We start from the raw sequence: 27451 nt of genomic DNA, 5'->3' as shown, positions 1-27451 counted from the left end.
TAAAGATCTGCTGAACAACTATAAAAATGTCTCAGCTTCTTAAACTGAGAATTGAAACATCTTTCTTCAGGTCATAAGCTTAAACAAGCCTGAAGCATTGAATGAAGCAGCAAATCTGCCAGTCCTTAGAGTTTTCCCTGGGACAGAAAGAACAAAGACAGCTTTGGGTTTTTCCTGGAGGGGACTCTGTTCTTTAAGGCACTGCCCTTGGGGAAGGGGAAAAAAAATACAACCAACCTCAAAGAACTGGCAAGGCAGGCCTCTTCATACCCCCACATCTTCACTGGAAGAGACCAGGGAAGAACTGGGCTCACAGTAGACCGACGATTGCCACACTAAATCTGCTGTAGCTTTGGAGGGCTCAGAAACCTTTCTAGAACATAACCAATTTAAAAACAAACAAACATATTTAACTGCTAGCTCTGTTCCTGGAAATGACTTTGGCTTTCATCGCTCAGGTAAAGTAGGCTGAAGGTCAAAACGGCCTTTCGCTTCAAGAGTTCTGAAATCTTGCCGGAAAGACCAGCTGAATTTTGCGTGGCTTTGTTTTGCCATTTCAGCAAACATCAATACTCCTTTTGTGCTTTCGTTTTCGAATGGGATATAAAAATATTCTGATGTTGGCTTTTGAAGAGCAAGGTCAGAGTACTTTTGAGGAAATAAGAGAAATCATGTGTATGGGGGAATGTGGGGCAGCAAACAAACCTCTAAAGAACTTTCATGTCTATAAGATAAATTTTTTAAAAAAGATACTTTTCTTAAGTGCTCTGTGTAAGTACAAAGGGATATCTATCTAATCTAGCTATCCCCCCATCGCTGTATTATCTAGTTTCTCGCTTACTTGCTCACTCATCAACTCTAGTGGTCTGTACATTTTCTGCCTTCAGAACTAATTTTTCCAAATCACTGTGCAGATAAAAGAGTCCCATTACTATTAGCCAGAGGATTTTTTCCCCCATACTTTCTCTATGGGGGACAGAAATGGAAAAGGTATATTTGCTGCCAAAAATATTTCAAAACATTGCTTAGCACTTAGTTTCTTAAAGAATAGCGAAGAATCTTATGGTAGCTGAGAAACTATGTCTAATTTAAAACAGACGAGCAGAATTCTCAATAGTGGCTCACGTCCTCTCTCTACGACATGACACCACCTCGATCAGCTCATTTAGTGAACTGCTTATTAACACCTTGCTTCTTTCTCATTTTGGTCTCAACCCAGTGTTTGTGTAACATAATATCAAGCAATTCAAGGATGGGAACATGAACCTTTCTGTGGGTATGCAAGAAGAAAGGTGAACACTCAACTTTCTTGTCAAGTTTTTCTAACCTGCAAAGGATGTATGACCAGTGACTTCTTCCTGAATGTATCACTGGAGAAAGGCTTTTGGAAAGATCTATGGTATCTTCTTGTTGGAGAGAGAATAAATGCAGACCCCTGTGTAGGGCTACTGCATGTCATGAAGAATTCTTGGGCCTGGTGTGGTAGCAGCTAAAGTGCTTGATTTGCACATGCCAGGATCCCATATGGGCATTGGTCCGTGTCCTGGCAGCCCTGCTTCCCATCAAGCTCCTCGTGTGTGGTCTGGGAAAGCAGCAGAGGTTGGCCCAAAGCATTGGGACCCTGCACCTGCATGGGAGACCTGAAGAAAATTCCTGGCTCCTGGCCTAGGATCCGCTCAACTCTGGCTGTTGGGGCCACTTGGGGAGTGAATCAGAGGATGGAAGATCTTCCTCTCTGTCTCTCTGCCTCCCTGTATATCTGACTTTCCAATAAAAATAAATCTTTTTTTTTTAAAGAAAGAAACAATTTCCTCCTCAGCCACACATTTCAACAAAACTGGCCTGCTCTACAGGCTCATTAATGACACCCAAGATACAGATGTTAGCAACAGACAGCTGTAAGCATGCTAGCTACAATATTTTAATAACTTGGTTACTTTTACAGGGGTAATTATTAGCTTGCTGTGATATAAACACAAACAAATGACCACAGGGTACTCACTTACAATACCCTCTCCCTCTTCATTTCCTTTCCACCTGTTTTCCAAACTCAGGCAGGTGGTTTTGATATATTAAAAAAAGGAATAAAGAAGAATGGAGGGCCCGGCGCGGTGGCGCAAGTGGTTAAAGGTCCTCGCCTCGCACGCCCGGGATCCCATATGGGCGCCGGTTCTAGTCCCGGCAGCCCCGCTTCCCTTCCAGCTCCCTGTCTGTGGCCTGGGAAAGCAGTCGAGGACGGCCCAAAGCTTTGGGAACCTGCACCCGCGTGGGAGACCCGGAAGAGGCTCCTGGCTTCGGATCGGCATAGTATCGGCCCGTTGCGCTCACTTGGGGAGTGAATCATCGGACGGAGGATCTTCCTCTCTGTCTCTCCTCTCTGTATATCCGCCTTTCCAATGAAAAAAATAATAAAAATAAATCTTTAAAAAAAAAAAAAAAAAAAAAAAAAAGAAGAATGGAAAGGCTTTTGGCTAGTGACTGTGTTGTCTGCATCCCATAATACATAACCTGGGTTCATTCTTGACTCCGACCCTGATCCAGCTTCCTGCTATGATTCACCCTCGGAGATGGAAGTGACAGCTGAAGTGACTCGGTTCCTGATACCCAATGGGAGACCTGGATTGAATTCCTGCATCCTGGCTTCCTCCTGCTCTGCCTCCAGCCACTGTGAACGTTTGGGGAGTGAACTGGTGAATCAGAGCAGAGATCGTTGCACTCCACGATTAAATCGCTCTCTCTGAATATAATGCATATAAAACTCCATATGGTTGAGCTTGATTTCCAATTCTTCACACATTAAAAACAGGATAAAAAGGGACCTAAGGAAAATGGCTGCTCAGAAATGTGTTAGATGTTGTGTTACACAAAGGAAGTTAGGATGGAATACCAAGAGTTAGCGTGGGAGAAGTGAATGACACAGTATACAGCTGCAGAGCACACACTTACCAATAATAACAGTGTTGTCATCAGCAATTAGCAACTTGCTGTGGACATAGATCAGTTCAGTGACCAGGTTTCCTTCCAGCTCAGCATGTGTTCTGAGGCCGCAGAATGATATGTAGTTTATCCACTGGTTACCAACTGTAAATATAAAAAAGATAAAAATACGGTCAAGCTAATAATAGCCCACTATATTTGTTATTTTTCAAAACAAACATAGTTAATCAGTATGTTTAGAGTATATTGTATCAATATGTACTTTGTATCAGAATTTTATCAGGATCCATTTTTGGTCATCGAGGAGTCTTATATTATTAATCTGGATGGTTATACATTTGAAAAATAATCTTGGTTTGTTTCCTGTCTTCATTAAGCCAATCCTAACATCTCTTTGAATGTTTACATTCCATGTCAGTGACTTGGAGGTTAAGGCTAAACCAGTGTAGTTAACTCAAGTTTGCAAAGTGATAATGCTTCTATCTTGGTGGACACTTGCCACAGTTTAAATCAGATTTAAGATGCATGCCAAAACCACCTACTGAATACAGTATAGAGCATATTCAACGCTAAGCAAAAGTTAAGTTCTACAGACACTGGATAAATAAATACGTTGGCAATTTCAAATTCTCCTCTGCTTTGGATCATTAAAATCAGTAGATGAAGGGCTAATTACTATATTTAACTCAGGGGAATTATTTTCAGAGTAACTACTAGATTTGTACTTTAACATGTTGCTCTCTCATCTCATCATGTGAAAAGGTGAAACATGTTTCGTAAGAAGCCAAGCCAGAATTGTTATCCTGGTGCCAGTGTGAGTCGCCAGAGTTTATGATCTCTCTCAAACATACTAGTTGTAGTGGATATGCTAAGAACAAACGGAGTGGAACCAAACCATCAGCAATTCTAACAGCCTTTTTTTCTTCTTAGAAACTGAAGCGTGCTACTAGAACAGCTTATGTTCCATTTCTTGAAGTTTCCATTTGTCACTGATATTTCCTATATTACTACTAATAGTCAATGTTTCTGTTAAGTTGAGGTGTCTTGAAAATGAATTCGTTTGTAGGTTATGCAGAAATTCCCCCATTTACAGATCATCCTTCGCTGTGTGTTTCAAGGATCCTGCATAGCTGTGTCTGACAGGGGCTGACCTGTGACTGTACTTGTGCAAGTTGTAACAAGTGTTCCTAAAAAAGGTTATGCAAATGAGACTTTTGTAAACCATTTTTCCTTTGCCATTTACTAATGTTACATCCAAAACATCTTCTTTTCTTTAAAGTCTTCTCTGATCCAAGAGAGAGCAGCACTTCCTGTTTTAAAGTCTCTCACATTCTTAAAACTCCTGGAAAATACCGTTAACATAGGATCTAATATTTCACAAATATTTCTTCAATTCTTATTTTTAATTTGCATAGGAATTGAGTCTTATACAATGTTTTATCCTCCATCTTAAGTAATGCTAAAAAATAAGTGAGTGAAAGAACATATATTCAGGTGATAGCTAATATTTTAGGTTTTGGCTTCTCTGTATCACTCACGTTCCTGCAGTTTCTTAAGAACTAAGATAAAAATTTTAAGATACAAAGCAGTTTCTAAAAGAGCAAAAATTTTTGCTAAATATTTTTGCAATATTTCTCCTTTTAAAAATCACATTGCACAACACAGTGTGCATACTGGCCACCTCTATGGGACTTGTTAAAAGCAGATGCCCCTGACCCAAATCCAGAAACTCGATTCAGAAGAAATGAAATCAATAAATGTCCTAGGGCATGTTGTCCTTGATGACATTGACAAGGAGCTTTAGTATTTATAAATTTATGATTAGTAACACATGTCCATAAAACCACGTATCATGACCCAGTGCGTTGCATTTTGGGGGTATCCAATAATATAATGCAAGAAATCTGTCTAGAGAGTAAAAAAATCACATGGTCATCTATATCAATAAATGCCAAGAGCTTTTCACCACACTTTGCATCTACCTCCATTTGAACAATAGTATGGGTATCTGCCAAAGGTCCATGTGCTAAGAGCCCAATCCCGAGTGTTAAGTAAGTGAATTAAGGATGGTATTTATGGTTCTGAGGGTGAGGCTTTGGAAAGCGATCAGATCAACTGGATTGCGTCAGGATGCTGGGTGGCGCTTTGTAAGCAGAGGGTGATCACACAAAGGACAAAGTGTTCCCTCATCTCTCTCCCTCCTAGACGGCCATTTCTTCTTTAGTCTGCATAAGCTCTGCCCTGGACAGCTGCCGCCCTCATCAGACTGCAGGCTAATGGAGCCACCTGCTCTCGGGCTGAGAATCTCTACACCATGAGCAGAAACAAATCTTCTACCCTTTGTAGCTTTTCTTGGGTATTTTAGGTAATGCAACGGAAATCTTACTAACATAGATATCTATTCCTAATTAAAAACAATAAAGGGAATGGGAAATGATAAATACTTTCTTAATATATTTAAAAATACATAATATATGTTATACATGCATAAGAGCATGCTCAACATTTTTGTTTTGTGAATTTAAAACTACAAGGAAAAAGAAGTTTGTTTAAAATACTACCAAGAAAGAGGGATGAAAACTCTAAAAATGGAATACAAACATTTAAATTTGACTTTTAACCTTGCATTAACTTTTGATTACAGACATTTCAGTATATCTACTTAGCTAAAGACAAAAGCAAAATTGAACTCTAGTGTGTAGATGTACTTTTCATAGTGGTACAGGTTAGCAGTTCTGGAAAAAACTTTTGTGTATTCTAAGGTTGAGAAAATATGTCAGTAGGCTATTAACATTGACAGCCAGGCATCTCACTGTGAGTGAAAGGATTTATAAAGCAGAAAGAAAAAATGCCTAGGAGGACTCCCGTGATGTGATACTGGGATGGGAGGCAACAGAATAAGATTGGTAGGAAAGTGGGCAGATTAGATAGATATATAAGCAGACAGATAAGAGATAGACACATAGGTTTGTGCCTGTATACAAAAAACCTAAAGCAAAAACATTTCATTAGCAATGGTCTTATCTAGCACCTAAATGTTGACCTGTATTATTTCTCATTAGAAGAACTTAGGCTCCTTGGAGCAAGACTGCTTCCAGGCCTCATGCTAAGGATGAATGAGCCTGGAACATCTTGCCACATCGAAGAGGAGAGAAGGCTGAGGGGACATGTCAGAAGGACATGACACTAGCTTCAAGAAGCCAAACCCAAGGCAACAAAACATCAACATCATAATCCCCTGAAGAAAGCAAGAGTCAGTAAGCCCACTTTATTAGAAATCAGTGCATAAATAAGTAAATGGGAAAGAAGGGGGAAATCCCCTATCAACAGAAGCCAACTAATCAATTTAAAGTAAACTAACAGGAGTTAGTGTTCCGTCAATTGCATCTCCGATATCCCATACTGGAGCAGCTACCCACTTCTTGTCCAGCTCTGCTCCTGTACCTGGCAAATATGTGCAAGTGCTTGGCCCCTGTCACCAGTTTGGGCCACCTGAATGGAGTTCTAGGTTCCTGACTTGGGCCTGCCCGACCCTCCTCAGGGCTTATGGGCATTGGGGATTGAAGCAGTAGATGGAAGCTCACTCTGTAACTCTGCCTTCCAAATCAATCAACACATCCTTTTAATAAACAAAGTGATAGATGTAGGAGAAATCATGGAAAGTCAGCATTTGGCAACTATCACAAAAATAACAGATCCAGGGCATAATGATTAATGTACCAAAGTCAGCAGATGGAAATCAGATGAGAAACAGGACATCTATTCACTCGAGATGGTTTCCTACAAAATATTTATTCATCATAAAGGGGAGAATACTAACTTCACAGTGGGGAACGCTCACAGACTTCTCCTTCAGTGATCTGATGCAAGTTAATGCAACCACTAATAAGACAAATCAGGGTCTGGCTCCTCCCAAGCTAAGGATGCAGCACACTTCTGTGATGTTCTGGTGTCAAAGGCGTTACCTACGTCTAAACAGGAGGACACGACACACGTAACCAAATTGAGGGACATTCTATGGAATAACTAGTCTGTACTATTCAGAAAGTAAAGGTCAAGAATGCTCCACGATAAATGTAGAATCACTTCAGATTAAAGAAAGTAAGATATACGAGAACTAAACATCACATGGACTGGGAAGTGAATCTAGACCAGAAAAAAAAACCTGTCTTTTGCTACAAAACTTTATTAAGACAGATGGCAAAAATCTCACCAAGGCCTGTAATCCAGATAATAGTATTATATCAATATTAATTTCATTTATTTTGAAAAAGAGGCTGTCCTGTTTTTTTAAGCAATGCACACCTACAGTAGCCCTAGAAACTTCTCTGAAATTATTCATAATTTAGCATATTGTTTTAAGATTAGTGATGCTGACTTGTGATCAGCAACATGAAGGTTTCATTTATAACCTACAGAAGCACAGCTATGTGCTCTTCCATGACAGGCATTCAGAGTATCAACAAAATATCCACTAGCCAGGGAGCATCCAGGCCCACTGCCCAGACCCACTTCCTGCTCATAAGTGCCAATGAACAAGCCTTCATGATATGCTAAAACTTTCATTTCTCTGTGGAAAACAGCCTTGAAAAGAAAGCCAAAAGGACCTCTTCTAGGGTGTAAGAGGAAGAAAATCATTCTCTGTCAGAACATTGAAATCTGGAATGGATGGAAGACTGGCCTGTCAAAGGCCGAGGGAGTGTCCTGCTCCGAGGAGAAGGAATCCAGCACACAGTGCTGGTGGGAAGAGGAAAGCGGGAATACATTTGTAGTAGTCCCTTCTTCTGTGAACAGAAAAGAAAAAAAACACCTAACATACACTAGCAAAACAGGTGCCTTTTCAGGAAAATATGGGAAAGCCAGGAATGTGTGTACAGAGTTAATGTGATGGACAAGTGTCAGGCAGATTTTAAGTTGTGTATCATGGCTGTATCTCAGGGATTGGAAGATAGAGGCCCCAGAACATATCTGCTATTACCATTGGTGTGTGTAATTCACAAAAGGAAGCATTTAGTCCAATACATTCAATATTATAATGAAAATTTGTGGAAGATATCAAGACTGTTTAAAGACTCTTGTTACTTAAAAATTTGAATCCCGCTATATGTACATATTAAATGTGTCTGGCCTAGATGGTAAACTATTCTGAATTGGCTGCTAAAAGGTTATAATTCGCACACACTATAAGAATGAAAAAGAAATACTTGGAACATTAAATTTCAGAAGATTGGAGTATCATAATTATGTACTAATAGTTGCTGGGCTTTTTTTTTTCAGGAACTCTAATGTATTCATAGCAGCAGTTTTGTTATGCTGAATAATTAAAACAGCAAGAACTCTATTTCTCTATCCAATTAGAGATTAACTAGTCCACATATTTAAAACCCACCACACATTTATAAAGACAAAACCAACAATACAAAGTCTGAAAGGCGCTGTACGTAGTTAATCCTTTCTCTCCACGCGCAGCATGTGCACACTGCCCCCTCCGAGGTGCTTCCTTTTCACCTGTTCCCAGGGCACCTGGAAATCTGTTCCTAAGCAGGCTTACCACTGGAATTCCTTATTGTGTTAAAATCCACACAGAATAGGAAAGTAGGGAAAAGGGTGCTGAGACAAATGCTTTATAGTAAGTCCTGCACATTTTCACAGCTGAGAAATTAAAGAATAGGTTTATTTTGATTTTCTGGGAACTTCACCTCTGCATTTTCACAAGCCACTGCCAGCTCTCAGCAGTTTTCCTGATTTTTGTTTAATCAGGTGGAAGACCTGGCTGACATCCTGGGCTCCTAGCTACAGCCTGGCTCTTGTGAGCACGTGGACAGTTTACCAGCATAGGGAAAGCCCTCTGTTTCATTTCCAGATGGATATATCCAATTTTCCCAGCACCATTTGCTAAAAATACTATCCTTTCTCCCTTGTTTATTCTGGCTTATTTGTGAATAATTAGTTGTGATACATGTGTGGCTTCACTTCGGGGATGTACATTCTGTTTCATCAATCTCAGGTCTGTTTTTGTGCCAGTAACACACTGTTTTGATTACCACTGCCCTGTTGTTTATCTTGAAATTTGATATTGTGATACTCCCTGTGTTGTTTTTATTGTTTAAGATTACTTTAGCTATTGGAGTCTCTTGCATCTCCATATGAATTTAAGTATCATCTTTTCTAGGTATGAGATGCACGCTGTTGGAGTTTTGAGTGTGTGCATTGAAGCTGTATGTTATTTTTGGCAATACAGGCATTTTGGTGATGCCGATTCTGCCAATCTAGGAACACAGCAGATTTTTCCATGATTTGATGTCTTCTTCTATTTCTTAGTGTTTTGTCGTTTTCACTGTAGTGATCCCTCATGTCCTTGGTTAGGCTGACTGCAAGGTATCTGAGGTGACTTACTTTTATGTATGTACATTATTTGTTATTATTGTGAATGGGATGGATTTTGTCTCCTCTTTCTCAGCCATTGTTTTATGTGTGTTGATGTTGTCTCCTGCGATCTTGCCAAAGTCTCTATTGAGTTCCAGTGCTCTCTTGGTTGAGCCTTTGGCCCTCCTATATACAGAATCATGTCATCTGCAAATGGGGATAATTTGACTTCCTTATTTCCAATTTGTATTCCTTTAATTTATTTTTCTTGCTTTGTATCTTTGGCTAGTATTTCCAGTATTATGTGGAACAGCAGTGGGAGTGGGGGCACCCTTGTCTGTTTCCAGATCTTAGTGGGAATACCTCCAGCTTTTTCCCATTCAATATGCTGCTGGCACTGGGTTTTTCACATATTGCCTTTACTATGTATGTTAAGGAATTATCCTTTTATGCCTAATTAACTTAAGGTTTTTAACATAAAGAGATGTTGAGTATCACCGAACGCTTTCTCTGTATCTATTGAGATAGTCAGGTAATTTTTATTCTTCAGTTTGTTGATATGTTGCATTACATTTATTGACCCATATATGCTGCATTATCCTTGCATACCCGAGATAAATCCCAACTGGTTTGGGTGAATGATCTTTCTGATGTGTCGTTGGATTTCATTGGCTAGTATTTTGTTGAGGATTTTTGCAACTCCATTCATCAGGGATACTGTTCTTTTTTTGCTGTTGAAAGAGCTGAAGAGGGAGAAGAAGAAGAAGGAGAGAGAGAATAAGAGTGAGAAATAGAGGGAAAAGAAGGAAAAAGAGGAGAGAGAGAGAACTCTTTCATTCATTAGTTCACACCCTCAAATGGCCACAATGGCCAGAGGCAGGATGGTCTGAAATCAGCAGCCGGGAGCTTCTTCCTGGTCTCCCGAGTGAGTGCAGTGGCCCAAGCTCTTCAGTCTTCCCCCATTAGCAGGGAGGTGGACTGGAACTGCAGCAACTCCAGCATCAGCTTAACCTCTTGCGCTGTGGTGTTGGCTTTAGAAGGCAGACCTTGTGGAACTCCTTGGCAATTTCTTTGAGTGTTGCACAAAAAGCAAACAAAGGAAGAGTTCATGCCTTCACTCACTACTGAGCTGGATTATGATCTTCGACTGTACTTGTACCAGGATTTACACCACGGACTCCCTTAGCTTTTATACCATTGGCTTTCAAGGGTCTTCAAACTGTATCGAGCAGATTTTGGAGCCTCTTATCCTCCTTATAGTTGCTTAAATCAATTTCTCACAATAAATATCTTCATGTGTAGGGATGGTGATCAGCTTAGCAGTTAAGATGCCAATCGTGGTGTCTGTGCTCCAATCAAAGTGTCTTGGTTGGAGTCCTGATTTCCCTTGCAATTTCATCTTCCTGCTAATGTGTACCTTGGGAGTATCAGGTGATGGCTCAGCAACAAGGCTGGATCCCTGCCACCCTCACGCAACTGGATTGAGTTCCTGACTTCCAGCTTCAGCCTGGGCAAAGTTATTTTGGGAATTCAGGGAGTAACCCTACAGGTGAAATCTCTTTATCCTTCTAATTCTTTTTCCTTTTATTCCCTTCTCTCCTCTTGTCTCTCCCCTGCCATCCTCTTTTCTCTCCTCTGCTCCTTTTTTTTTTCTCTTTCTCTTTCTGAGTCTCAATCTTCCTAGCATCCCAACATAAAAGTGGGTTATTGAAATGTGTTTAATTTCCCATTATTTGTGAATTTCCAAAAATTACTTGTGTTATTTATGACTCCATTATAGACATATAATACGCTTTATATAACTTGCTAGACGTTTGGAATTAATCAGTCTTTTACACTTTCCTAAAGGGCTGTGTGTGTGTGTGTGTGTGTGTTATGTATGTGTGAGTGTGTGTGTGGGTGGGTGAGGAGACATGCCTTAAACACTCAGGCATGCAGTTTACAATTCTACTTTAGGCTTCACTCGCTGCTTGCACAGTCTCAAGGTCAGCCAGAGGTTTGAGAGCTTAGGACCTTCTGAAACTATTCTTGAATACGTAAACAAACCTACATACACAAGCCCATAGGGTTTCAGAGCTCCACAAATAACATTGGAACTACAAATTCTCCTTCCCTGGCTTTCCTTTTTAATACTTTTTTTTTTTAAATAAAAGATTCATTTGTTTATTTTAAAGGCAGAGTGACAGAAAGGGAAGGAGAGAGACAGAAATCCTCCATCTGTTCATTTTCTTCCCAAATGTCCACAATAATTGGGGAAAGGCCAAGCTGAAGCCAGGAGCCAGCAACTTCATCCAAGCCTTCCATGTGGGTGGCAGGGACCCAAGAACTTGGGCTGCAGGGATTAAGCAAAGGAGTTATCATGTGCAATCTCCTAACCTTATTTGCCAGATGTTAAATGGGAACTGTGAAGTAAGCATTGTAGGAATGAGGCCCCAGATGGGATGGGGGCATCCCACTAGATGACTCAGCTAGGGGGCTAGAAGCTGTCCTCCCCATGCCCTGCCCCTCCAATGGTTTGAATCTGCTTCTGGTTTGCTCCATTGTTACTGCTGCCTCAGGCAGCTGTGATGTCAAATCACTGTTGCTGATTGGTTTTGATAAGGCTATGCGCACCGAGCAAATTCAGAGCCAGTGAAATAAACAAGTCCTCTGGGTGGTGGTTGGAAGGGTACTGCCAGATGAGTCTTATGATGACAGGACTCTGAGAACTGCCAGAGGACAGGAACATCTATCCAGTTTAACTCCTCCAACTCTTGGTTTTTAAAAGCACTAAGGACTTGAGGAATGGGTGGGGATGGGGCTGTGGCAAGTTAAGCACTGCAATGCCACAGACTTGCTATTTTTTTTTTATTGATATTTGGCTATTTTTCTTGAATAACCAACTCTTTGGATTGTTACAAGCCTTTGGTAAATGGTCATTGCCTGAAAAGAATGATTGTGAGTTTTTTGGAGGGGTGGGTGTGTGGGGGTCAGTGTTGTTACTGCTTTTACGAAGAAGTACATCTTTGAGATCACACCCTCCTCCTCTGTAATTCCTGATGATGTTTTATCTGTGCTCTAAGCTAAAAGTACCTCTGGGAAGGACTACTGTTTCCTCCGCAAGTTTCCATATATCATCCAGTGAACTCCATGTTGGAAGTTCAATAAAATAAAGCCTTCCTCCAAGAAGCAAACAAGCTAACAAAAACCATTTTTGGGGTTCGTATCCCATCTGCGGATGGTGTCACATGAGGTCATGTGATTAGGATGGCCCCTTTGGCTTTTCCAGACCTGTTGGTGATAGTTTGTTCCGCTAGGCAGTTGGGCTGACACTCTCAGAATTAATGATGCTTCACTTCCCTTACCTGCCTGCTCTTCCAGCCCTCAAGCCCATCATGAGTCTATTCTTCACACTTGGCCCTCCTTTGCATACCAAGACATCATCTATTTCCTGCCATCCATGTCACACTGCTCTGATTGCCAACAGGAACTTTGATGAGCTGGCAGCTGACGGGTTCCTATCAAGCTGATCTTGTCTTCTGTATAAAATTCGGTTTATTTGGTGTGGCCATCCAAGTTTTCACAATCCGTACCCCACCTGATCTGGAAGCCAGATAACTTGAGTCAGGCCAGATTAGTTCTGTGGAATCTGGTACACACAGGGACAGAACATTATGGAATATTACTGAGCAACTACTATATACCAGGAGGTAGTTCAGAGAGCTATAGGTAAGTGCATACACAGCTGTAATAAATGATATGCAAGAACTATGTTAAAAGGGTAAATCAGAACATATGAGAAAGCGTCACTGCAACCTGGCTGTGGATCCCACACCTCCAGAGGCCCCGTTACTTGAACGATGCCCCATTTCAGCAGGAAGTAGCCCCTTACCCCCACAGAAGTAGGATGTGGGATTCCAAGAGGGGTGTCTGAGACGGTCCAAGCCTGCTGAAATCTTGGCCGCACCTTGATGTGGGTGGCACAAGTATTGCTTATCCATTTCCTAACTACTTAAGAGACACCAATGGGAAACCTTTTACCTGTAGGTTCCTGCTCAACAAGGAGGGGTCAGGGAAGGCTTAAAGGCCCAAGACCCTTCCTCACACCTTTAGCGTCTCCCTCCCCCTCTCCTTTCGAGAGGTACCACATCTCTCAGCTTTCTCTTGGGAGGTACTTTTCCCTTCCTTCTCCCTTCCCTGCTCACCTGATCCCTTCACAAGTAAACTTTTCTGTCTACAACTGGTTCCCAGCTTTTTATTTCTATATCAAGCTTAGGAAAGTACCCACTGGGCTTTTCTGATAACAAAAGCACCTTTGAAAATTTCAAAGAATTGTAAAACTGAAAGATATCATTGCCTTTTATTATTATTATTTTCCACCCCTATCTAGTATAATAATCTCAAAGGCTAGTAAAATAAAAATGGTGGCAAAATGGATTTACAATACACTTCCTTTCCCAAACACAAGAACTTCTACATTGACAGGCGGCTGCATAAATTTGCCCCATACCATGTGTCGTCTCATCTTTAAAGCTAAAATGACATTTGTCCTGACGACTCCCTAGGATTTTGATAGGGAGATAAAGGAGAATAAACATTAAGCATCATTGTGACACCTTGCAAATCTGTTATTCAGCTATTTATACATTTTTTAAAAAATAAAATTATGAAGACACCCATTGCTTAATAACTTGTGCATACCAAGTCTTAGGGCTTTGATTTGAACACTGGTTTGCCGAATTTAATGAGAACATACTATTTATCTGAGTGGAGCACTCATTGGGGAGCCTTTTACGAATGCACTTCTGTAATCGCACTCGGAAACCATGAATAATTAGAGCGAGCCCACTTTCATCATCAAAAGCAACCACGGAGAAGAGAAAACTTTTCTTACGTTCTGCTTTTAATTGTCCAAGGATTGAATTTTCTCCTCTGCACATGGTTCTGAAAAGATGTAAAATAAGAAAGAATTAAGAAGGTTTTGAAATAGCCACTTCCCATTGTAATCGTTATGGGTCTATCCCTAGCCCACGAAAAGAAAAAACAGAACATGGGCTTACATAAGAACATTTACACACATTTTTGAAAGCTAGAAATATTACATGAATATCATGTTACTAACAGGAAAAAACAGTTGTTTCATAATCAATAAATTCTGGTAAAATATGGCCATTAGGTTTCAGAAAGACACGCTCTATTTAAAAAGCTGGGTTATGAAAGAACTTGCCATCTTCAACAATTCAATGACATCGAAAGTAAAATTTAGAATGTCTCAATGGATAAGTACACTTACAAAATCACTTTGCCCCCAGCAATGAATGGGCAGAACACTTAAAATAATTCAAGAATTAAGTAAAACTATTATACAAGACTTATTTAAAAATAGGTAAATCTTTTTAAAGGTGATAAACGAGCTTCAAATAACTGACTCTACTAATGTTTTGTTTTTTAAGATAATAGGCAATGAATTATAAAGACTGACAAAATAAAAACTCTATGTTCCATCTGCTTGCTCTGTGAAAGTAATTAAAAATACGGTTATGCATGGGAAATGGTGATATTATTTTAAATGATGCCAGCACATAGATATTTTTGCATAATGAAAGGTTATGCCTTTGGATGCTGAACAAAAGCCAAACATGTTATTTCAGTGAGTTGTTTTACAGTCAAGAAAATTGTCACAGAAAATAATTATCAGGGACCATATTCCAACATTAGAATGACAATTACAGCAGATAAAATCCAATTAAGTATTGTGTCAGCGCCTTCAATACTTGAGAAGCTTTTTTCATTATGCTATAAATCAGACAATATTAGAAATTGACAAATCCTGAGTCTAAGTGTATAAATCAAAACTCCCATACTGTAACTAGGCAAAATTACCTGGCAGGGAACATACAAGTCGTTAGCAGAAATTCTGGCAGGCAGATATAGGCTTCAAAAGTCAACAAGAAGCAATAGGAAACCAGAAATCCCACCAAATGGATTCCCCAGTGTAGTGGAAGTTACCAGACCTTATAGCACAACCTCTGATGAGAGACCCAACTACCTGTGCACCTCTGCTTCCAATCCCAACTGGCCCAGGGCCCTGGGACCATCCCTGCTTACACAGCCAAGGTTTTATATAAGGTCTCCTTTGTCCTCTTCCCTCTTCAAAAAACAGTTGGCTGGATTAATCAGATAAGAAACCACAGATGGTTCAGAAAAAAAACGAGATCTTAACTAGAAAACATCTAGGCTCTGGGATGGCTTTGCTGCTACCGACCATGGTCTGCAAAGGCTCTCCCTGGGTCAGCAAGCTGGTAACAGGAGCCAGATCCTGCCAGAGCGCTCAGCTCAACTCTGCACCTCCACTGACTGGCCCAGTCCAGCAGGCCTGAGGCAGGGTCAGAGGTGCCCCTCTCTCACCTTCTGTGCTCCTCTCTATCCTGACCTCACTCCAGCAGGTACCCACATGTGCCTACTGAATATATTAGGACACTGCTTTAAAGACACCAAAAGTGGCACTTACTACACTCCTCAAAATTGTAATATACATGTGACAAAACACAGAATTAAAATGTTAGGAGATAGGAGTTTGCATTATATCACAGAAGTCATTATTAGTAGCCTTCAAAAACTCATTGTCAAAAGAATCATAACTAACTCCATTCAAATCAAACCACACTAGCAGTTTTTTTAACTTTTCTGTATTTCAAAGACTAGCTTATAACTATCTCATGGCTTAAAAAACTTTAATCATTATTTGACATAGGTAGATTGATGAGTGATGCACATAAAAGAGACAAATATTTTAGGTCTTTCATACTTGGCTTGTGCCTACATCCAGTCTATCATTCATGATTTCTGGCTCCATCTGAATTTTATCAACTAGTAAACAGGCTAAAATTTGAAAGTAAAATGAGCAAATGTTCATTTGTTCAAAGCTCCATGGAAAGGATGTGGAGAAATAACCACCATTGCCCTCACCAGCTCCCATGCACAAAGTGATTGAAAGCTGCAGACAGACAATTCAGAATGTTGGCACCTGTAGTTGAAGTGCATTATCGCCTGCAGAGCGTTTCCTCCACCAGTGGAGATGTCTCCTTCAAATCCTGGCAGGAGCGGGATCACGACATACACCCGGTATCTCTGGTTCTCCCTGCAGACGTCAGATGCAAAGAAACACATTCACCAAAAATAGATCACTTCTCAGTCAAAAACGACAGTCAAGCCATTCACAGGCTTTCAGAAACTGAACGAAAGGCTTCTTCTGATACATTCTGTCCTGTTTCAGGGTTGGGACGTGGGGTGCTCCTGAACTGGAGGCCAGACTGTGCCATCCAGGCTGTCAAAACAAAACCTGAACTTTACACTGAACTTTATAGGAAAGTGGGAACAGGACCCACTTGCTCTACAACATAATCCTTTGTTTGAAATGACAAAAAAAAAAAATCCTATGGGTTGACTGCCATGGAAGTGGCAAGGAGAAAGGGATTATAGCAAAGTTTTGGAAAAGATGTTAGCATATTAGTTCTGTGGATAACCAAGCAATATTCATGGTACTGAGCTTAGAAGCAAATAGTAGGCACAGAGTTCGTAACTGTTGGTTAATGCTGTCCAGATTTCGGGGGCAAAATGGTATTCTGGATTTTCTAACAGAAGTCACTATCATTCAGGAACTGCGAGATTCCCCTTAAAATGTCATCCTGGGCTCTTTTTGAATCCTAGATGACTAATATTTATTTTTAAATCCCCTGAGCATTCAGCGCAGTATTTCTCTGCCTACCCTCCCATTGTTGATGACAATCCCCAAAGGAAAAGTATTTCTGCCTATAGTATAATGATCAAACAAGGACATTACAGCTTCCTATGCTGAATGCATACCTATTGTCAGAGCCTTGGAGAAATGTGCAAATAGGTAATGCTTATTTGGAATGAAAACTGCTCACATCCTGGAGAGGCCTTCTCTAAGAGACAGCCTAGAGATGAGGGGGTCCACTCTGGTCACTGGGTCTCCATAGGATAGCTGAGAAGTCTGTCGTCACACAGAAGGTTACTACTGGTTCATTTCCATTCTGATCCTTCTTAAAATATTCCTAGGTCTTAACGGCTAAGACTCATTTTCCTCTGTATTGTTAACATTGCTTATTTCATGCGAATAACAGTACTACTCCGAGGGATCAGATTTCATCCCTCCTGACTCTGAAGGTCAATGTACAGAACGAGGACATATGGCAAATGAAGTTCAGGGTAGAAGTCCCTGCCAGCAGAACGCAGTTTGGAGGCCTGCGAGCTTGGCTTGGCACTGAAAGGCAAGGCACATTAGGAAGGTTGCTGTAATGGCATGGATTAATCACTAGATGGCAAACACAGTTTGAGTTGGAAAGAAAACAACAAAAAGCATTAACTCACTCAAGATCTCTGCTTGATAAAATGAAAGACTTATACCCCTAAATGGTAAGCAGGCTATTGTCAAGGAATGGAAAGAAGATCTAAGCTATTTTCCCAGCCAGAACTTAGAAGTCCTAATGAATTACCCCAGTCAACAAAGGACATCACTGACTTCAACTGCTTATCCAGACTCATCTTATGCTAAAATCCTCCCATGCTTCTTCCCATGCATCATCCCCATGACAGGAAGCTACTGCCCTCTGCTCAAAGATACAGCTCCTACCAAGAGACAGGGCCCATCTGCCTTCAACCTATAAGGAATCCTACTTCTTCCTGGTCACCTTACAGGTGATTTCTTCTGTCAAACCACCCAGTAATATTGCTTCTGCACCTAGAAGACACCCTGCCACACCCTGCCCTGTACCCTTCCTACTTTGCCCAATTGCTGATACACAAATCTGCTGTCCAGGCTATCTGAAAAGCTCCGGAGATTCTTGGGGCTATACGCATCCCTGCCTTTGATTTTTGGCAGCCCCTAATTCAGGACCCCTTCGCCCAGGATATACTTGGTGCTATGTCCTCAGCTAGACCAAGAGCAGGCTGGAAGAATACTTCTTTCTTGGGAAGCCTCTGGTAAGGAAAAGGTTAAGCTGAACAAGATTTTTTTCCCTTTATACTGCATTTTTAAAAATGTGTAAGTGATAAAACATATGTATTCGAAATGAGCATGTCATCATTAAGTATACAATTATTTGACATTAATTAGAATCACAATGTTGTGTAACCATCAAGGTTCTCTACTACCTAAGGTTTTTCATCACCCCAAACAAAATCTCTGGGGCTATTAAATGATAATGACCCTCTTTCCTCTTCCTGCAGGCCCTGGTAACCTCCAGTCTACTTCCTGTTTCTATGAATTTATCTGTTCTAGACTGTGCATGTAAGCAGACATTTTTCGCCTCTATTTCACTTAACCCAACACCTTCATGGTTCACCATGTTTTGGTATATACTGGAAGCTTCTTCCTTTCCATGGCTGAATGACATTCCATGGCATATATATACGACATTGCTTCATGGGTGGGCACTGGCTTATTTCCATGTTTTGACATTCATGACTAACACTGTCATACAGTAGCTGTCAAGTCCCTGGCTTCAGTTTTTCAACTTAGAACTAGAATTGCTGGGTTATAGGGTCACTCTATATTTAGACCTTGAAAAACCACCAAATAAACTACATTTTTTCCACTGGATAACATCCACTCACAGTACAAAGTGTAAGAGGCAAAAAAGGGAACCCTGAGAGTGGTAGGGGACTCTCCTTCAGTCCAAAGTCCTTAGCTCCTCTACTCTATCCTGTTACCAGTTTTATCCACATTACTTGAATTTACAGGCATATATAAGTGCTCTTTCCTTAGGTGCAAATGTTAAAATCTGTAAGCACTTTTGCGAATGCTATTTTTTGACTTAACAGTAAACCCTGGAATTCCTTCCACATCAGGATATGCAGAATGACTCATTTCTAACAACAGAAGCACAGTGTCCTATCATTGATCTATATGCTCACATTTAAACCAGCTCAGACAGCCAAGTGTTTACTCCCTGTGACAACAGAACCTCATATCAGAGTACCAGTTGGACTTGTAGTTCCTCCACTTCTGATGTAGCATGTTCCTAGTGTGCCTGGGCAGACGGAGAATACTGGTACCATCCACTCACATGAGAGACTAGGACGATCCTGGCCTGGCCCAGTTTCAGCTGTTGTGGCCATCTGCGGAGTAAACTAGCGAATGGAAGACATCTCTCTTTTTCTTCACTATGTATGTGTCTCCCTTTGTCTCTCTGTATTTCAACTAAGCCTTTATAAATGAACAACCTCTATATTGAAAGGTATGTAAGGTATTTCTAGACTTTTTACCATTCAGAATAAAACATTTTAATATTTATACTTAGGCATCTACATCATTTTTTATACTTGTTGGAACACCTTTGGAAGTGATACTGTGGGCTTTTGACACCAAATCCTTGTGGACAGTCTGTAAGAGAGGGCTCATTTTATCCTTGCACTTTTTGAAGGCAAAAGTGATTTTAAAATGCCAACTATGTGTAGGACACTGAGAAATGTTCTATAAAAACATTATGATATCTTCTGGTGAATTTGGGTTTGTAGAAGCCAGACTGATCACATTTTTGTTGTTTTTTTTAGGACTTTCTCAGGTCTACACCAAAATCCTTTGCTATTTTATGACACAGCAGCTTTTCAATTTCCTGAGGGATGGATATTTTAAACCATGTTCAGCAATCTGGCAGAAATGACGTAAAATTCCACTACTGTGCAAAAAAGGCTCTGAAATTTCAAACAACAAATTGTGGTTGGATGTAAGCCAACGAAGTGGAAATTCTGTAAGAGTATGTTCCATTAACCTCCTTTATCAAACCCATAAAGACATCAGTTCTCAGCCACTGATGATTCTAATCCCTATCTCCCACAACGTATTGTCATATCACTAGAGTTGTGCCAATGACAGCAATCCCCTTGGGTAAGAATCTAAACCCTACAAGTACAAAATTACCTATGGCCTTAAAAGCAACATAACAGCCAGTGGGCACTACCCACTTGTAACTATTATTCAAACAAGCAATCACTTTGCCCACCTGAGTTCAGAGCCATTTTATAAAATTGTATTCTCAAGCTTCTTGTCTAAGCTCTTTAAAAATTCACTGTCTTTTATGACAGTATTATGTGTGATAGCTAAAAATTGGAAATACATTCCCAGACAACTGGCGAACGGTTAACGGCATTATATGCTCTAGCCACTCAATGAACGATTTTTGTTCAGCCACTAAAAATGATTATTGTGACGGCCAAGTACAAAAATTCTGTGATCTCATGTGAAAATGACCCCAATGCAAAGTTACAATAAAAAAAATTTCAAATGCTTGAGGTTGGCACCGTGGAACACTAATTTTATCCATTCCTGTGCCTGATGATACAAAGCAGGCACTGACCCCGGAGTGGCCCCTTCTGAAGGAAGCAGGGCATGGAAGATGCCCCCCTCCTAGACTTGCTGAGCCTGGGCACAGAGCAAAGGCATCCAAGTGAGACTTGGAGCAGGCACGGACTCTGTCAACCTCAAGCTGGACTCCAGGGGAAGTGGGATAAGCTGCAACCCCTTTCAAACGTGATGCTGTGACCTTTGCCTTGTTCCCAAGTGAACTCGAGAGGAACGTGAAGTGTGACCACCAGCCCAGAAGAAACAGCAGAAAGGCAACAGCGACAGGACCAGGCCGTGGTCCCCACGTTACATTCCAGCAGATGCCAGATGAGGCCTGCAAGCAAGCCGTGCCAAGATTTGGAAGCCTCTTTCCAAAGCCCCCAGACCTCTTAGCACCTCATCAACGAAGGGGTTGCAGATCCAGTGAACTGGTCTATACACATCAGAAATTACCCATCTCAATTTATCCTTTTTAGATAAATAAGGGATGTGAGCTAGAAATCCAAGTAGGTCACAGGAAAAAAAAAAATAAGGTACAACACAGCAGAAAACAGAAACACACATATTGGGAACAACATGTGGTGCAGTGCATTAAGCCACTGCTCACAAATCCAGAATTCCATACTGAATGGAGCACTGGTTGGAGTCCTGACTGTTCCACCTCAGATTCAGCTGCTAATCCATCTGAGAAGACAGGAGAAGATGGCTTGGTCCCCTGCCATCCACGTGGGAGAAGCGAGGAGTTTCTGTCCCAACTCCCGCTGTCACAGCCACCTGGAGAGTGAACCAGTGGATGGAAGAGCTGTCATTCCACCTTTCAAATAAATAGAAGAATAAAAAGATATACTAGCATGAGAGGAAAAGAGCACATAAAAATAAAAGTGAATTTTTCAGAGTGGTTAGAGTGTGACAAGTAAATGCATATTTTTATGAATGTGGCAAATGAATATTTTTAACTTTGGAGAGTAATGTAATATTGCTTGCACCTTTAAAATCAGGGCACTGGGCTGGGAATTTGACACAGTGGCTAAAATGTCTCTTGGGATCCTGAAGACAAAACTGAAATGCCTGAGCTTAAGTCCTGGATTTGCTTTCAAACCCAGTTTCACACCAGCGCTCATCCTGGGAGTCAGCGAGTGGTGGTGATCGCTCAGCTGGTTCAATCTCTGCCACCGACACAGGTGGCCCAGACTGAGTTCAAGATCGACAGCTTTAGCCTTGCCCGGTCCTGGCTGCTGGAAACCTTTATGGAATTGAACAGTGGGTAGAAGACCCTTCTGTCTTTAAAATAAATAAAAGTAAATAATAATTTTAAAACTTTTGGTGGGAATTTATGACAATCACCAAATAAATTCTTAAAAAAATAATAAAGACCTGTAGATGGGAGTGGCGGCAACCTCTGCATTCACCTTTTTTGTTCTCTCCTATCAACTGCTGCCCACTTCACCCCAGCTGGGTCGGTTCATGCCAGAGTCACAGGGTCTCTAAGAAACGGGGTTGTCTTAGAGACACTTTGCTTTCTGAGAATGTTGAGGTCTGGGCATCATTGATCATCACTGTAAACTCCCTGAGCTGCTGTGCGCTTCTGCAGCAGAGAACATCAGCAGAACGGCTGTGCTTGCAGCTTAGCACGTGTTTGCATTTCTGTGTATAACATGGTAGTGCCGATGATTTGGGAATTAGATCTAAAGTCTCTGGGTAGTTTGAGACATAACGCTTTTCACTGTGCGCTTGAAAAACCTTTAAAAATACAGATTCTTGCCTTCAGTTTTTCCTCTGTAACATGGTTTGGCTAAAATCAGCTCAATCCACCAGAATTGCTGGTCCAATTTACCACTGACTTTCACCTACAAGCACAAGTGACTTGACAGCCTAGGACATTTATACGTTGTGCATAAACACATAGCTTTTTCTTCATTATTTATCTTTTGAAAATGAAACAGAAATGCCGAGGGACAACACAGCCTGCTGGCAATTCAGATTTTATCTTGGGGCTGATAATCTTTGTTTGACAGGCATCCTTTCACCCAAACAGCCCCCAAATCAGATTCTACTAAATCCTTTCCCAAACTGCTCCTGCCAAGGCTTCGCCACCTTCACTCTCCCTCTTCACTCTCCCTTTCCATCCTCTGACTGTCAGGTATACACTCAGCTCCAGGTGACGGCTGACCCTTTTCCTGGCTGATTTTCCCATCTCTTTCTCTCTCTAAAGTGACCACTCACACATTTCTTTTTGGAAGAGAATAAAAGCAACGAAATGACTAAAAAGTTCCTTTATCATGATCTGTTGTCTGTGGAATCCCCACTGTAACCTCTTATTCCGAAATGTTACAGAATGTGGAAATTATCCCATCAGAATAAAAGGTAAAATTGGCCATTGGTATGCTGTAAATGTTTCTATCTTTTTTATGATAATCTCTCTTTTATGCTCCTGAAGGCGCCCATCAAGTCTCTTCAGTTTGACATGAAATTATGGGTGACGGTAATTACAGGATACAGATTTTTTTTTCCTTAGTCAAATAAATTTTTATAAAGCAATTACTTTAGGAAAATAAAGCGTTCATCTGATTGTTGTTATTGTTGTTTAAAGTATTCCTCACGGGCTATTGGGAGGTTTAACAGTAATCTCTACTTTCCTTGAAGCTTGCAAAGCTTAGCGGTAAGAATGAAAGTTGAAGACCCAGGGGCATAGTTACAGTCTCAGTGCCACCAGGAACAGCTGTGTGACTTGTTGGCATTGTTTGAACAGTTGTCCCCAGCCAAGCTCAGGAGATTGTCCCCTATTCCCGCCAAATCTTACATTAATGTTACCAAGAGAGTGGAAACTCAATCCAACCCAAGTATTTAGAGATAGATACTTGGGCAGCAAACACTCCCTGCCAAATGGACTCATTCACCCTGGGATAAAATTACCTAATCTCATTAGGCCCAGTTGTGTTAGCCTTAGATTGGGGGTTAATTATACATCCAATCCCAAAGGTTAATGTGAATACTGAATGCTGTAACACAGGTAAAATTAAGAACCTATGATGTGGAAAGACTCAAAAACTATTTGGCTATCTTTTCCAGTTAATCAACAACCGGTGTTATCAATTAGAAAGATCATATATCTTGTAAGAATAAACCAATATTCTTGCAAGGTATGCAAAATGAAATGAAACTACAACAAAACTAAATTCACGGGCCAGATATAATGGCTCAACTGGCTAATTATCCCCTTGTGAGCACTGTGATCCCTATGGGCGCTGGTTCATGTCTCAGCTGCCCCATTTTCCATCCAGCTCCCTACTTGTGGCCTGGGAAAGCAGTCAAGGATGGCCCAAGGCCTTGGGACTGTGCACCCACATGGAAGACCTAGAAGAGGTTCCTGGCTCCTGATTAGCTCAGTTCTGGCCACTGTGGCCATTTGGGGAATGAACCAGCATATGGAAGACCTTTCCGTCTCTCTGTATAAATCTGCTTTTCCAATATAAGTAATAAATTAAGAAACAAGCCCTTAAATTCATATGATGTTTCTGGGTTCCTTTTATTATTGTGAATATTTTTGGTGGGTGTGTTGCCAGATCAGGGATAAGGAATCCAAACTGATTCCAAGCAGGAGTCAGGCACAGGTGTTTGGCAGGGCTCCTCTAGGCAGGCTGCACCTGCTCTTAGCCAGGTGCCCATATGTCCTCCTATGGGTTAGGAGAAAGGGTTACTGATCAGTGCAGACACCCTGCTCTTCTTGGTGATTACGCAAATGTTCTTAGTTCAGCAAGGGTTGAACACCAGATCAGAACATGGAGACTGTGCAAAGGCATGTTCCTGCCAAGAAGCAACCAGAAGGAAGTGAGGCAAGCAGAGCTATTGCTAAAGGAACTGGTGTAAGGCTCGATTCCAGTGCTGGCAGAAAAATATTCAGCCCAGTTGATGGAGCTGGCAATTTCAAGACAGCTCTCCCTGGGGTGGGAAGGGCCTGGAAGGAGGCCTGTGTTCTTTGGGCAGGCATGGCCAATGGCTGACTGCCATTTCTTGCCATCTGCCTTGAGCTATATTCTATTCTTCTTCCAACAGCCAAAAACATCTTTGCTGTTAAGAATGTGACTTTGAAAGCAAGATCTGGAGTCTCAGAAGAGCACAGAGCAGAGCTGTATAGAAAGGGAGAAGGCACAGTCTCACAAGATGGCACCTCACGTTTCCTACAGAATGGACGGTGGTCAGACTTCATGATGAATGTTTTGATTCTCCCCTGATTTTGCCTAAGAACACAAGCTCAAGGTCTAAAGTTACTGAGCGGAAGTATATTTTAAATTACAATTAGCATAGGAGATGAGTGGTAGTGTGGAGCTCAAGGAAGGAGAAAGAGATAAATCCTGTTTTTCACAGTACATAAAAAACACTGCAAATGGGAATGAGAGATACCCACAGTATTTTGAAGTGTGGTTGTCAAAGCGCATGAGGTTATTGAGAAATTAAAGCCAAGGATACAACAATTAATTGTAAATTCGATGAACTCATTTCCCATTTTCTACAAGTTGCCTGAAATTGCCAGTTTTTAATAATGTACCTTGGAAACCTGTAAGCCTAAGATGTACTCAGGCCATCTTTCTGTAGAAGAACTGTGAATTGTCCATCATAGAATATCCTTTTATCCTAACAGGCTATTGTTTTTTTTTTCACTTCTTTTTTTTTTTTTTTTTAGAAAGGCAGACTTACAGAGAGAAGAAAGTCCTACATCCACTAGTTTATTCTCCAGATGCTGTAATGGCCAGACATGAGCCAATATTAAACCAGGAGCCAGTAGCCTCTTCCAGGTCTCCCATGCAGGCACAGGGTCTCAAGGCATTTGGCTGTCTTCTACTGCTTTCCCCGGTCACAAGCAGGGAGCTGCATGGGAAGCAGAATATCTGGGACATGAACCAATGCCCATGTGGGATCTTGGCACTTGGAGGTGGAAGACCAGCCAATTGAGCCAACGTGCTGGGCCCTGTGTTTTTATATTAAAAAAATATATATATATGTAGTATATATATATTATATGTATATATGTAGTATATTATATATATATATGTATATATGTAGTATATTATATATATATATATATATAATATCTCCCAGCTCCAGGAAATTAGCATCCTGTGGTCCTAGAGGGAGAAGTCAAACTCTCCTTATTCTGTAAAAGCCCAATGGTGATTCCCACATGTAGTCAAGAGGGAGAGAGACTGTACCCTGCAGGAGGTTGGGGAATCCTGTGGTGGGCCCTAAATGCCCTTATCACCAGATCAAGATAACACATCCCCCAGCTGCCACAGGGATTGACAGCTCTCTGGGTGCCCTCCATGGGCACTTGCCTCCCTCCCAAATGCTGCCACGCCTAGGGGTCACTCTGTATCCAAACACTGATCTTCGGGAGAGGAAGGAACCACAAAAGCCCCACCCACCTGCCTAAAGTTGAAAAAAACCCAGAATAGGTCAAGAATAACCACATACTGAATGTAAGTGGTATTAAGTGTTGAAATTCCTAACACTTATGCTCAAAGATTTGCTGTTAGTAACTTAAACAACCACATAAGTCTCGCTCTCTCATGCGTGTTGTCAATAATTAACATGTAGTAAATGGTGTATGTGTATGTGTGCATAAGATATGCATTTTGGAGACAGAGAGTGCTCCCATTTGTTGGTTCATTCCCAGGATGTCCACAGTGGCCTTGTCCTTGCTGGCCAAAGCTGAAAATTAGAAATCAGAATTCAATTCAGTTCTACCACACAGGTGTCAAGGACCAAACTACTTATTTGGATGTGCCCTGGCAAGGAGCTAAAATTGGGAGCTGGAATCAAGAATTGAACATCAGGCACCCTATTGTGGGACATACGCAGAAATCAACATCTCAATAGCTGTTAAAATTCATATGATATAGCTATAAACTGAATCAAATAAAACAGCAATACTTACTACTAACAGATGTCACCAAGTAGAATACTCCCTGCATATGATATGTGGCAGACATCGAAGTACCACATGATGCTAGAAGTTAAAGAAGGTTTAAACTTCCCAAGTTGTAAATGGGTACTTCAAAAAGTTTAGGAGCAAATAGAACTCAAAGACAGTTTACTTTAAAGCAAAACAAATTTAAAATTCATGCAACCTTTTTTCATAATATGCATTTTATTTTCTTTTTGAAGACCCCTTGTAAGTACTTATTCTTAGCTGTATTCATTCAATAACTTAAAATAATAAAGTAGAACAGCTGATTTTGTTGCTTTCATATAAATTAAAATAAGTCTCTGGTGCTAATGCAACTCAGTATGTTGTACATTCATTTGCAGAAGAATGAAGTTGGATCCCTACCTCACACCCTATGAAAAATAAATCAAACACTTAAATGCAAGAACCAAAAGTATAAAATTCTTGGCAGAAAACAGGCATAAGTATTCATGATAACATGCATTTTATAGATATACATATATATTATACACATATAATATATAATTTTCTTGCTCAAGTAGAATTTTGACAAAGGCCAATCTGTTTTTCTTTCATCATCTCTGCTTCAATATTTTATATATATACACATCATATATATAAATTATACATATAAATTATTATATAAAATTCTACTTGAACAAGAAAACTATATATATGTGTGAATGTATTATATATCTATATCTATATATATAGATATAGCTGTAGATATATATACATTATTGAAGCACAGATGATGAAAAACAGATTGGCCTTTGTCAAAATTAGAACTTCGATGTTTCAAAGGATACCATCAATGAAATATAAAGATAACGCACTAAGAGAAAATCCTTGCAAAC

At 40.6% G+C, this 27451-nt stretch overlaps 1 protein-coding gene across 2 annotated transcripts in view; it reads right to left on the bottom strand.

Annotated features, from left to right (window-relative positions):
* Nucleotides 1-27451, bottom strand: part of PLD1 (phospholipase D1) — a 167628-nt gene that overhangs the window by 22243 nt on the left and 117934 nt on the right. For both annotated transcript variants that reach the window (XM_041002931.1, XM_041002932.1), the window contains 3 exons: nt 16310-16423; nt 14177-14226; nt 2947-3081 (listed from right to left, as the gene is read on the bottom strand). In XM_041002931.1, coding sequence (XP_040858865.1) covers nt 2947-3081; nt 14177-14226; nt 16310-16423 — 299 coding nt within the window. The remainder of the gene's footprint in view (nt 1-2946; nt 3082-14176; nt 14227-16309; nt 16424-27451) is intronic.

This window comes from Ochotona curzoniae, unplaced genomic scaffold, assembly GCF_017591425.1.
Source record: "Ochotona curzoniae isolate NIBS_2020 unplaced genomic scaffold, NIBS_Ocur_1.0 scaffold_2587, whole genome shotgun sequence".
Classification (NCBI taxonomy): Eukaryota; Metazoa; Chordata; class Mammalia; order Lagomorpha; family Ochotonidae; genus Ochotona; species Ochotona curzoniae.
Note: the sequence above shows the minus strand (reverse complement) of the source record. Positions and strands in the feature narration are given on the sequence as shown.